Consider the following 13,408-nt stretch of genomic DNA (forward strand, 5'->3'; position numbering starts at 1 on the left):
AGAGCGTTTAGTACGCTGTTCACCCTTGTCTCAGTTTTGGCATTTTTCTCACCAGAGCACCAGTAACAAATACTGCATTCATTGCCTTATTAGTACACATAGATAACGAAGCAGCCCATCGTGGGGCTAGCTATCTGTGCCAGGTGCTCTCAGCCCCGCTGGCACTCAAAGGTTACATTGACGAGTTCTGCAGGCTCCAAGACGGCATAAATTCAGGAAGATAGGCAACATTAAACCTTTCAAAGTGGAAGCAGCTGCCAGCATCTGCTCAAACACCAGCCCAGCTCCATCTCTCCACCAAAGCCACTAGCAGTAGCTCGCCCAGAGCCTGCCCCCCTCATTCAGCCTTCCAGCAGGGGCTGGTCAGCAGTGGCCGAAAGCACGGAAACTACTAAAAAGTGTGTTGCAGTGCTGAGAGCCCTCTTTCCATAAAGCTTTTAAGAGTCTCTTCATGACGGCTGGAGGATTACACTGCAAGGAGACAAGTCTATGCCATATGGAAAATACATCATAATCCAAAGTAAAATGCTGTTTGGATAAATATCATTAATACATACATTGCATTCCCACCACTATTCTCAGAGTAAATGTGTTTCACCAGCAACGCTCCTACTTGTCTTGGTCCCCGGAACAAGTCTCTGTTCACGGTGAAGCTGGACGGCGACTGTACTGCACTCTGTATCTGTTCACTGGGACCCCATGGACATTCACCGTCTCACAAGTTGTTTTACAGGGCACCATCTCCTCGTCTTCGTCTCCCATTAGCCAGTCTTGAACTACATCAACTGCCTCCATGGTCACGTTCTCTTCTAGCCACCTACTGTGCCACTCTTCAAACTGCTGGTGGTGCTTTAGCAGCACCATTGGCTGTACCTGAAAGCAGGACAGTAAAGATCACCAAGAGGTTTCTGGGGGAGAAGCACCTCACCTCTTTGTATGTCCGAGATATGCACGCTTTACAACACAATGCAAACAGTAAAACAGGAAACCGCACACCTGCATTTAAAGATCTATTTCTTAATGTTTGCCATTCCCCCTTAAAATTGGCATGGTAAAGAAAAGGCTGCTAAACTAAACCAAACTACAGAGCATTTACCAGCTCTCCTCCATGTTTCATCCAACACAGAGTAGTAACTTCTGGGTGTAGTTTGCAGGAATTCAGCCACAAGACTTCTTATTGGTACCTGTCTTTTGGCTCACATCCACAGCCTCTGCTACTGCCTGAGCTGCAGAGAGAGTAATAGGAGATGCACCTGCTTGGCTCGGCAGAGCGCTCCCCGCCGGTACATGTAATCCTCCGAATTCATGATGAACATCATTTTGTGGGTGTTGAGCTTGAACCGGCAGTCCACGTTGCAGGCACTTTCCACCCCAATCAGCCTCTTCCAGGAGCTCTTCACTTCACTACGCAGAGCTCTCACTTGCTTACATTGCCACTTGCGAAACTTTTTTAGGTTCCTAGAACAAAAAGAGGATTAGGAAGCGTGTGTCACACTTGGTTATCCCTTCTCTTAAGCTAGCAGAGTTGACAGCACAAGATTAGACCTCAAATTCCTCCCAGAAGGGACTGCTTAGACAGTCCCACTTAATTCTAAACAGTTTCATGAACAAACCTCAATGCAGTGGTCATAAATTTTTTCTTCGGCATTTTTATGCAGCGCACTGGACTACAGCAGGCCCTTTAGACCTCAAAGATGAGGGCATTTCCCTAGGGCTGCTTGTGTGGCACATCACCCAAAAACACTGCCCCATATGCAGTCCCAGCTGCTGCAGGTGTGACTCAGGAGAGGGAGTGTGCTCACCTTTGCAGAAAGACCGGTTTCAGTAAGAAGCCATCATTCTGGTTGTTCGGAGCTCCTTCTACCCCGACGTACTGCTCCATGTAGTTAGCCAGGTGCTACACAAGAAAGAACAATTTCAAGTCAGCTTTCACTCTCATGAAGACAAACACCACTGCAATTAACTAGTTTACTTCCAAGTTGCTTTTTATGAAGCTGCTGGTATCTCACTTGACCCCAAGCTGATTTACATTGAAACTCTTTTGCTAACATAGCCATTTCTGTCAATGACCACAGCCCCACATGTAGTCTTCCCACCTCCCAGGTAAACTCCTCCTGGCCAAGTCTCACAGTTTGGAACAAGAAAGCAGGAAAGCATTCTTAGACATCTGCTTTGTCTGTGGTACAGCAGACTCTGTGGTCACTGTGATACTACCTGGACTTCCACAGGATCTTCTGTCTGGGTTTCTTCCGTATCCAGAAGCTCAATGGTCATGATCACCTGTCCTTTCCGCTGAAGAAACATTACCTGTAATAAAGTTGCAGGCACAAGATATGGGCCACATGGGTTCACAATAAAATGTTGTATATTCACAAGTCATTTGGACAATAAATACAAGCTAGGAGAGAAGTAAGCAGCAGGGCTTTTCAGCGAGCCAGTATGCCACTTTCCTGTTTACGCTATGCTTTTGGTACCTTCTCTCCACATTGCTCCCTCTCACCATTGTGGCCTTGAGGCTTCCTAGCCCATTTCTCCCAGGCAAAGTGCCACAGTCATTTTATGAAGTTCCCTGGCAGCAAGTTCTTACCTTGAAACAGTTCTCATCTGCCATGCAACGTTCAGCCTTCCACTGATAGCTGGTCTCCTTTGCTGCCCGGACACACCTGGAGGACAAGTTACCCCCAGCAGCACCTCGCTTCCTTTCGTTCAAGTAGAGCTCAACAACCTTCAAGCAGATGTCGTCGCTCACTAGATGGTGAAGCTTCCATTAAAAAAAGGGGGAATTCAGTCAGCAAGTCTGGGCCAAGAGTTAACTCTAGTGTGTTATGAAAGGAGCACAAAACTCAGCACAGCATCACACCCCAGATGAAGTACCAAAGCTTTAACCGCAGCAAGTTCACACATTTCACTCTCTTTTGCATTACTTTGCAATAAAAGGAACAGAGAAGAGTGAGGGGCTGATGTGCCTTAACTGTAACAAAACTACAATTAGAAGACAGATTTGAGTAAAAAGGACTGGACTTTCTTTTTTTTCTTTCCCCTTAGATGTATTTTGGGAATAGCAGAATTTTGAAAAGACTGGAACTTAAAAAATGTTGGAAAAGGCCAGGAAGGGTAAATTCCCCAAGGTAGACCCTGTGCTGAAGCTGAACTATCTCACTGACCTTCTGTTAGAGCGTTTCCCCTACATATATAAGTTTTCTATGAATTCGCTTTAAGTTTAGTGAGTCCCTGCACTACAGGGTACTGAGAGACACCTATCTGTCCACAGAAGGGAGATGTGCAGCCCCCCAAACACACAGCACAGCTATCAAATTAGTTACCTGGCGGACAATATTCTGCACCAGTTTGTCCATAGTAAAGCCAATATAGGCATGGATAGTGAACATCTCCCTCAGAGTGTCCTCGTACTGCGTTGGGTCAATATTCCCATCCAGCAGACTCCTCACCATATCCAGGAACGCAGGGTAGTACTCCTCCAGTTCCACCTCACCTGGGTAGGGGAAAAGCACAGTCACTTGCTGCATGCAAGAGATACAAGGAACAGCACTGCTCAAGAACCATGACGTTCAGTACTGACAACATGCTCAGAGACAGACAGTTCTCCTCAAGGACTGCTGACAAGCTGTAACAGTTTTATCTCACGCACTTCCATAACTATCTTGTGTAGTTAACTATTTCCTTTTAAATCAAAGTAACAGACTAATACGAGACAATTCAGAACATCTGACAACAGTGGGCTTGTGTGAAGTCTCTATGAACTATGCATGAGAGCCCTCAGAAGTTAAATTACAAACTAACTATCCTGTTAAATTAGCTGTATCCACAAATCACAAACATAGTGGAGGTTTGCACCTCTACATTCCTTACAGACCCGCCTGCTGGTCTCAGTTTCTCAGATATATACAATCGAGCATGAGCAACCAGAGCATGAAGAACAGACTACGTCCCGGTTTATTCTTACTTGGTTGCTTCAGTCTTAGTTCCATGGCTGGATCATTGGTTTTTTCTTTTCTTCCCTCACAAAGGAGTTTCTCTCTCTCTTTTTCAGTCCGATATTCTAAAAGCTGCTTCTGAGCTTGACGATAAATCTTTAGGAGCCTAGAGCACAGAGTCTGGTGAAGGCGGAGGAAGAAATACCAATTATTATTGACAAAGAATAGACTGTAAACATCATCCAGAGTGTTGTGAGGCTCAGCAGCTGTAACATCACAGAAGGTTGCTTTTGCCTCCAAAGGACTGCTTGGAGGCCCAGGCACATGTTTTTTCCGTAGGTCAGGAGTATCCAGGTTCTGCCCCTGGTGGTTTTCTCTGTCCTCATCTGTTGATTCTTCAGAAATACTGTGCTCAGGGGGCTGAGAGAAAAACAGCTCAGGTATGAAGTGATGCACTATCTGCCGAATGGTTGCTTGATCCTCCTTTTGGATAGTAGGCTGCCTTTTCACATAATAGCTGATAAGAGACGCTGCATCTTCCAAAATCTGCTTATCTTCATAGATAAAGATAAGATGAGGCTCGTTTGTGGATGAACTTCTCCCCTCTGAATGCTGCTCCTGATGCTGTAATCAAGAGACAAATAGATAAAGATCCTTCCAATCCATGCTCAAGAGCCATTCCTGCCAGAAGAAATAAGCCAGTATTAACGCTACACTTGGGACGGTCATTTTTGACCGAGAACTCTTCAGAGCACTACCACTCCTACAAGGTTCCAGGAGCTAGTAAACATCTAGGTAACAGTATAAACCAAGGAGGGACAGGATGGATTGTTTACTAGCATACGCACCTCATCATAGACACTCTCAATTTCATTCAGCAAGCTCTTGGAGCGCAAAGCTTTGGTGTCATTTTGTTTGAAGTTGACAGCCTGGTGGTCAAGGGACTTCAGGTAGGCTTTCTCATACTGCTCCCGCCAAATTTTGTTGAAGCCCTGCTGGGCCTCCCGCCATTCCTCCTCTTTTGCTTTTAATCTGCATAAATGTATTATCTACTTCAGTTCAAAAAGACAACCACAGAAACACACACAAAGCATTTTAATGTAGCCAACTGTGATGCACCAAAACCTCTTCAGTATTCCTGGAAGCAATAAATAAATAAATAAAGGCATCACCACTGAAGATGAGTTATCCTTTAAAACAACATCTACAGGAAACAGTTGTTTAAAAATGCTTTAAAAATCCTTTATCAGTTTCTTAAAGATCCCAGGTGAACACACAAGAATGGGAATTACCTCTTAAGAACAACAGGAACTGCAGTAACTGGGTTTTTCTTAAGACTTTCAATGATCTCTGGTGCTTTATCACCATAGATGCGATAGATGGCCCTGCGCTGGATCACTTCTGATGTTCCTCCCAAGCAATCATCCAGCCGAAATTTCTCCTGATCCTCTTGAGTCAGTCGAGACAGTTTTTTCTGCACGCTCTCCAGTACACGTATTGTGGCTAAATTGGTCTCCAAGACAACATCCAACTGTCAAGAGTTCACAAAAGACAGTGTAAGAACAGGCAGAGCAGGAAAATGGAGACCAGCAGCACCAGGTTTGTGGTATGCATTCCAGCCCCACTGGGTGGAGCTCAGAAGCATCAGCAAGGTTTCTTACTGGAAAATACACCTCTGCCCGTTCTCCCAAAGGTAACATGCTTTTTAAAACTGGACTCATGCCTAGAAAGAACCATTAGACTCCAAGAAAGTGTAAAACACCAAACTCTAGCTCAAACCGACAAACAGTAATAGAACTTTCAGTATTTGGCCACCAATTAATTCAGCCAAAATCCTCACAGCTGGAAGTTTTGCTTTCTGAGGAGCAGACAGGCAGAGAGGAAGCTCAGTAGCAGAGGTACCTCAAACCGCTCATCTTCACAGCGGTGCAACTGCTCCTCATAAGGAGTCTTCTTGGAGCTGACAAAAGTGGAGTCTTCAGACCAGGATGGAAACGAAACCCAGGTATCATTTAACACCTGCAACAGTGCAGAGACATAACCTTGAACAGAGCCTTATGAGCCCAGAGCTGTTCTCACGGGGTGTGACACCTCTCTCTTATTTTTGCAGTTCCTCCCCGAGTTTCTATTGGAAGTTTCAGATGTAGTTCAGAAGTCACTGCTATGACTGGTCTCAGAAGATTAGAGGTCTGTGTGGAACTGCGCCAGGGCCCTGCTCAGAAAGCTCAAAAGCACCTTCACTATCACCTCACAAAGCAGAGAGATCACGCTGCAGTAATCAGCAACTGTTAAGTAAAGGAGACAGACTTGCCAACAGCAGCGAGAAGCGGGAGCACCTACGCTGCAGATGTCCGCTCTCAGTGAGAACAGTGCCCACACTGGCTCACACTGCTCTCTCAGGAGAAAAACTGTTTCTAAAGGTCATGTTGGTCCACTGACAGAAAATTAGTTTCAAGCTATTTAATATTCTTTCCTGTCTATAGAAATAAATTTATGTATGCACACATGACATGGAAGTGAAAGACACTATTTGAGACATGATTAGATAAAATGAGTAAAATGCATGCGGATACTCTTATTCCAATAAATTGGATAACTGATTTGAGATCAACACTGGCTAATCAGCATTACAGAGAAGAATCCACATGCAGAAGCTCTAAGCACTGACTACCCCACTTCAGGTTACGGAAGCGTGTTCAAGGATTGAATAGGTTGAACCCAAAGTACCTCCTTGCAAATGGCTGTTCTTCCGCTGCACTTTGGCTGCTGGTAGGTTTTTGGAAGCGCCCGGTAACTCGATCCTATGCGTTTGCAGGAAGCATAATCAATTTCCCGACTCATTCCATCCCCAGATCGGTCGCTCAGTGGAGAAGCAAATGAAAGCTCTTTCACACCAAGAAAAGACTTGAACTGTGCAAAGAGTTCTGGGAATTTCCTTCAAAAACACAAGTAAGCGTATTTTGTTATTTCACTCTGACAGTTTCAGGGTGGCTAATGTGTGTCATAAGTGAGGGAGAAAATCTAAACTTAGTACTGCAGTGAAAAATCCTTCACCGACCTTTCACCTCTGTTATCATTCTCTCTGAAGTGCTTTATGTTCTTTTTGACTTCAGGCAGGAAAAGAATCTCCCTTCACAACTTCACGAATACTCCCCTTAACTGACTGAGGAGTCACTTTGCCATGTGACTCTTCCTCTTCTGTTGCCAGCCAAACAGCACGAGAGGCTCACATCAGAGCTAGAACTATTTACCCTTCTCTCAGCTCTGTTCTGAGATTTCATGTTTATACCTGTATTATATTTTGAGAGATTAGAACAAGGAGTGTGAACAGTGACAACCCTCCAGAATTCATGAGATTCCCTCTACCCAGTGATTTAGTATAACATCAGGTAGTCTGCTGCTTGTGAGGCTTTCAACCAGGTGCACAGAGGAAAATATCCTCCCTAAAATGCCCTCTCAAAGCTGTGTAGATACGTTAAAAGATACGGATTTTTTTACTCCTCTTTTTGGATTAGCCTTCAATTTCTTGCATGCAACATAGGAGATATTTCTGAAGTTAACTCCAAAACTTTAGTAGAACGTTCACGACTTCTACCAAAAAGTAAGACCTAAAAAGTACCACACAGCAGAGAAGATACTCAGTAACTTACCCTAAAAACGGTGTAACTAGCTGGAGCAATTCAGAGCCAGAGACCAACTCCTGGTTGAAGAGAGCAATGCAACGGAGAAAATTTTCGTAGACTTCCTGACTCTTTAGCACCCTACGCACCTAAAGCACAGTTTGGAGAGAAATGATCAGACCACTTGAACACCACTTTTATCTAGTGTTTGTACTCTAAGTAGTCTGAGCCACAGGCACAGTGACAAACCTCTGTCTACACTGCAACATAAAAAGTGAACATGCACAAAAATGTCCATTTTCAAGCAATAATGGAGTAACTACAGATGGTACCATGAGGAAACATCACTGAAAAACAGAGAAAAACAGGTCTGTAAGGGACAAGCATTCAGGAAAAGCTCAGTTATCAGTTTCTATTCACCTTCCAAACCCATCTATTTTCTTTTTTCTTGGTCTCTCTCTACCACTTGAAAAATCAGGCAATTGCTAAGTGCTGACACACAGATGGTATAGAAAACCAACCAATTAATAACCACATAAATGGACAAAAATAAGTCCACAGAATGTGAGAATAGGCCAAATACTGACCTTGTCAAAGAAGGAAAACTCTTGCAGCGTTCCGTATTTTCCCACTGTCGCTACTGACAGGTCTTTGGTACCTCGCAGTTTCATTTTCTTCTGTTAAAAGAACAAGCGGTTATACTTATAACGTTGTGACTCAAATGCTATCAAATTCCACTTTGCTGACATATAACAACCCTCTGAAAAGGCTGAAACTCGGTATTTCCCCAACAGTGATCTAGCATTGCTGCGCCAAGTCCTCCACTAAGCCAAGAAGAAGAAAACAAAACAAAGATCACTTGAGAAAGAATTCCACCCCTGAGAAAGAATTCCAAAGAAAGATTTCTTCATAGAAGCAACGAATCGTCCCTTTCCAGGGCCAACACTTGTACAGAAGGTTTTGATATTTAGTATTCAACATGTTACCCCACACATTTAAGCGTACTTTAAAAATTCTTTTTCTGCAGTAATTATTATTTTTAAAATAACTTTGAAATTTTGTTTCTCGTACCTAACATCTACATACCTCAAAGACGCTACTCATTGCAACTTTATCTAAGCAATTATCTAAAACACAATGAGTAATATCAAGTTATTCTAAGTTTTTACTTCCTAAAGATACCTTTGCTGGGCCAGAAACAGGACGCAACAGCAGTGGTCTGGATCGCTTTTTGCTGTGTTCCAGATTCTTGTCATGCTCAGTTTTCTGGACACTGTTCACTTCGCATGGTCCGTTTCCTGTGAACTGAAGTAAATAAAGAACGATTTCAATGTTCTCTTCTCGACTGGTGCAAATAAAGAACCCTATATATCAGCACAGGACAGAGAACATGTAGTTCAGTCACCTGTTCTGCAAAATTCCAAACAATGAAGAGGAGCAAAGTCCATCTACTGGCTTTATGTTTTCCCATCGTGTTTTGCATTCCTAAAGCTTCTTTATGTATTCTACATACAAACACAGAGTATTCAATATTCTGCCTTGCTCTAAGCATACACATACCAAAGACCTTTTAGCCTCCGGGAGGAACTGTCCAAACTCAGAAAGCAGATCCTCCTGCCCCCTGAACAGGTTTGCTACTTCAGTAAACACTTCTTCCTCTGACATGCCCCGAAAGGGTCGGCCTTTAGTGTTCAGCTGTTCTTTCTGAAAAGACAGGCACAGATGTTAAGAGTTGAAAACATACCTCATTATGTAAGAGAACTCATCAACTTGGCCAAAAACTTTACATGACCCAAACCTGAAATAACTATCAGATACCATGAGGTTCTTACAGCTCATCCTTTCACGCAGAATATCACTAAGTCAACCAAAGACTAGTAAAGACAGACCTAGATACAACCCCTTTACACCTCAGGCCCTGGGACGTTCTACAATTTTCACACTTCTGCCATTTCATGTGAATATCTATGAGGCAATTGTTGGCCAAAGGCTAGTGCTTGGGAACTGTGTAAGCCTGTTCAATAGGCGGACATTTATTTGTCCTCAAACAGCTGCAGTGCAAACCCACAACCTCTAACATGGAAGACTTTTTACCTGGTAAGTATGCAGAATTTCTAAAAAGGATCTGTAAATTTCTGGATGGTCAAGGAAACGTGTTTTGATCTTATTCACGTAACTGATAGCATTATTGAACTCTACAGAATCGGACTCCAAAGGAATTTGGGATTTATCTTCTTTGTATGGAAGCTGTTGCCTAAACTCCTCGGAACAGTCACTGTGATTGTGCGAATTCTCCTGGGAGTAATGCAACAAGAGCCCGCTGCCAGGGAGAGCGCTGGGAACAGGCTCCGAGGGCACCTAGTGGCATAAGACACACAAGACAGTGACTTGTACAGAAACAATGCAAGTTCGACAACAATCTCGCATGAGGATTTTCAAGCTATTTAGCTTAAAACGATTACCACGTGAAGAAGAAAGAAAAAAGATTCAATTAGCCAATAAATTTCCCTCCCTAGTTTATTAGCACCACCAGTTAAAGAATACCCCGTAAGTCATATATGGCTTATGAGCCATCTGACTCATTACTGCTTTTGACTGTCACTGCACTATCCACGACACTTGCGAGGGGGTACCAAACAACACACACCAGAGTTTTTGTTACCACTGTTTTACTTCAGAAGAACTGTCAGTTTTAAGAAACGTATTAAAACATAAGGCTCTTAAAGCTGCTAAATTTCTAAGCAACAGAGAGATTTAAAGGAGCCGAGATCTAAAAAACATTTAATGCTACTAATTAAAGCACAATTCATCAGTAGAATTCAGGTAATAGACGTTTCAGCCTCCACAACCACACAACAACAACAAAGCAGCAGAGGCCAGTATGTTTCCATCTGTATTACAGCAGATGTCCTTCATTGCAGGATGTTGGCAATTGCACAGCAATACCTGACATGTATTTTTTGCCTATTGCCTAAACCCGTTTCCCAGTTTCTCAGCAGACTAGCAACGTGTCTCTTCCAGGATCTCTTTCTGAAATTTGTCACTACACATATGATGTATTGAGAATCTATATAAATACGCCAAGCCAATTACAAAGTATTTGGAGTTGAAGTGGCATTTCACGCAGGAATATCATTGTTGTGTAAGCTAAACTAACAACTGGTTTGAGAAGAAATATTTAAATTTATATTATCATAGAATGGTTTAGGTTGGAAGGGACCTTGAAGATCAGCCAGTGCCACCCCCCTGCCCTGGGCAGGGAAACCTCCCCCCAGCCCAGGTTGCTCCAAGCCCCATCCAACCTGGCCTTGAACACCTCCAGGGATGGGGCAGCCACAGCTTCTCCAGGCAACCTGAGCCAGGGTCTTACCACTCTCAGAGCGAAAAATTTCTTCTTAATATCTAATCTAAATCTCCCCTCTTCCAGCGTAAAACCATTCCCCCCTTGTCCTATGGCTCCCCTCCCTGATCAAGAGTCCCTCCCCAGCTCTCCTGGAGCCCCTTTAGGCACTGGAAGGGGCTCTAAGGTCTCCCCGGAGCCTTCTCTTCTCCAGGCTGAACACCCCCAACTCTCCCAGCCTGTCCTCATAGGTCAGGGGCTCCAGCCCACTATACCCATTATCATAGACTTTGAAAACCATGTAAAATCTTTGGCAACATGCAATACACATAAATCTACGTAGCCTAAACTGTACAAGAGGTGTGTATAGCAACACATGTAACAGAATTTATCTAGAGAATATAAAGTCTGTGACCTACCTGACTATTCAAAGGTGACTGTATACTTAACTTCCCGTTCTTTGGAATTTCTATCCTGTAGCCCAGAGGGAGGAAAGCATTGAATCCTACAATGAGGTCAGGATGCTCATGGAACAGCTGTGAAACACGTCGGATTACTCCAGGTGTGTCAATGCTAAAATTGAGAAGAGTTTGTTACTTGTGTCCAAATCAGAAATACAAGTTAAACCTAGAAAATTGCAGAGGTATGTGACGCATCTGGCTTCTTAGAGATGCAATTTTCAACAAGCAAGTTTGGGAACCTCAGACCTAGAAATTAGCCCAAGCAGAGGCAATGACCAGTGCAGGCTCATACTGGGAGCATTATCCCCAGAGAAAAGATATGAGTGTGCAGGTTACCCAAAACAGGCAAGGCAGACATCACCTGTAGGGCTGACAGGTCACAGAGAGGTTCTGCACTTAAGCATCTTCACTTATTTTCAAGATCTGCGTTTCAGAGCAGGAAGTAAAAATAGATTTGCCTTTTCCTGTGGATTTCACCTTTGGAAAACGATGGGATGGACAAGACGTTCCACCTCCAGTGTCTAGTGACTGCACTGCAGGGGAACAGGCCAGCAGGGCGGCCTGCGATGCATGTCAGCGGAGATGGAATGATGGAGTGAAGGCAGGGGGACCCCCGAGAGGCAGAGAGACCCCTGCAGAGGCTGAGGAACTCCCTGGAGCAGCCCTGGGGTGAAGGACTTGGGCTTTACCTCTGGCTCTTGAACTCTTTCATGATCTCCAGGAAGCCGTTGTAGGTGGCGGGGTCACTGCCAAAGCGGATCTTCACCTGGTCCAGGTAGGAAAGCGCATCCTCCACCTGCAGGGCGAGAAGGCGGGTGAGGCCCAGAGAGGGGGAACAGGCCCTGGGGGTCCTCACGGCCCCAGAACGGGGGCAGGGACACCCCATGGCACTGAGGGAGGCGGGAACAGGCCCCGGGGGAGCCCCACAGCCTCGGAGAAGGGGGAGCAGCCCGGGGAGGGGCACACGGTACCAGACGAGGAGGCTCTGAGGAAGGCAGGCCCCGGGGGGTGGTCCGCGGTACGGGCGAGGGTGGGCCTCGGGGTGCTGGAGGAGGATGGCAAGGCACGGAGGGGGGCACGGCACCGGAGAGAGGGGGGACATGGCCCCGGGGAGGATGTCCCCGGTACCAGAGGAGAACAGCCGGGCTGGGGAGGGAGGACACGGTACAAGGGAGGGGCGAAACAGGCCTGGAGGGGCCTCACGGTACCGGAGAAGGAGGGCGGAGGCCCCAGGGGACCCCCACGGCACCGGGGGGAGAAGGCCCCGGAACACCCCACGGTAACAGCGGGGGGGAGAGGCGTCGGGGAGCGGGTTCGGCACCGCCGACGGGGCAGAGCAGGTCACGGCGGGGCGGGCAGGGCCGTCCGGGGGAGGGGTGGTGAGGGGGAGGGGGGTCGAGGGCAGCGGGGAGCGGCCTTTCGCGGAGGGGGCGGGAAGGGGGAAATCACAGCAGTCCCGGCCGCCGCGGCGGTCGCCGCACTCACATGCACCGGCAGCTTCTCTTGCGCCGCGGCCCGGCCGCCGCCGCCCCAGCGCGGGGCGCTGCCCCCCCGGCCGCCGCCGCCCCCCGCCGCCATGTTGGGAGTCGGGCAGCAGCGCGCCCCCCCCCCCCCTTCTTCTCCTCCCCTCCCCGCCCCCCGTCAGCGCGTGCGGAGCGCCTGCGTCAGCGCGCACAGCGTCACCGCGCCGGCCTGCGGCGGAACCTTCGCGGCCGCCGTCGGTGTCGCGCGCTGCTTCCGGTCGTTCAACCGCCATGGCGGGAGTCGCGCTTCAGATCCCGGCCCCGGTGAGAGGCCTGAGGGAGGGCAGCGCAGGGGAGGGCATCACCGGGGAGCCGCTGGGTAAGCGCGCTCTGGGCTCGGGGGCAGCGGCGGCCCAAGTCCCCGGTGCCGCTGTACCGGGAAGGGCAGCGCCGCGGTGGGCGCGGGAAGGCCGCGGTGCTGAGTGCCCGGCGGCGGAGGCTGGGCCATGGGCGGGCTGCGGTCAGTGGTCCGCACCGAGCTGTTGTGCCCGCTCCAGTGTAGCGGGATGAAACGTGGGTTTAGGGCTGG

At 46.9% G+C, this 13,408-nt stretch overlaps 1 protein-coding gene across 1 annotated transcript; it reads right to left on the reverse strand.

Annotated features, from left to right (window-relative positions):
- Nucleotides 1-341: 341 nt before the first annotated feature.
- On the reverse strand, nt 342-12,934 carry SIN3B (SIN3 transcription regulator family member B; the record flags this gene model as incomplete). The annotated part of the gene is made up of 19 exons (XM_082495212.1): nt 342-873; nt 1,254-1,458; nt 1,803-1,897; nt 2,215-2,307; nt 2,588-2,761; nt 3,324-3,493; nt 3,965-4,559; nt 4,784-4,967; nt 5,228-5,466; nt 5,838-5,954; nt 6,663-6,870; nt 7,586-7,704; nt 8,143-8,232; nt 8,738-8,860; nt 9,116-9,259; nt 9,650-9,913; nt 11,315-11,468; nt 12,046-12,152; nt 12,842-12,934. The coding sequence occupies 19 exons, from the start codon at nt 12,932-12,934 to the stop codon at nt 643-645; spliced, it is 3,405 nt and encodes a 1,134-aa protein (XP_082351338.1). The 3' UTR covers nt 342-642.
- Between the last annotated feature and the right edge of the window lie 474 nt (nt 12,935-13,408).

Source organism: Vanellus vanellus, assembly GCF_965231255.1.
Source record: "Vanellus vanellus genome assembly, chromosome: 25".
NCBI classification, from domain to species: domain Eukaryota; kingdom Metazoa; phylum Chordata; class Aves; order Charadriiformes; family Charadriidae; genus Vanellus; species Vanellus vanellus.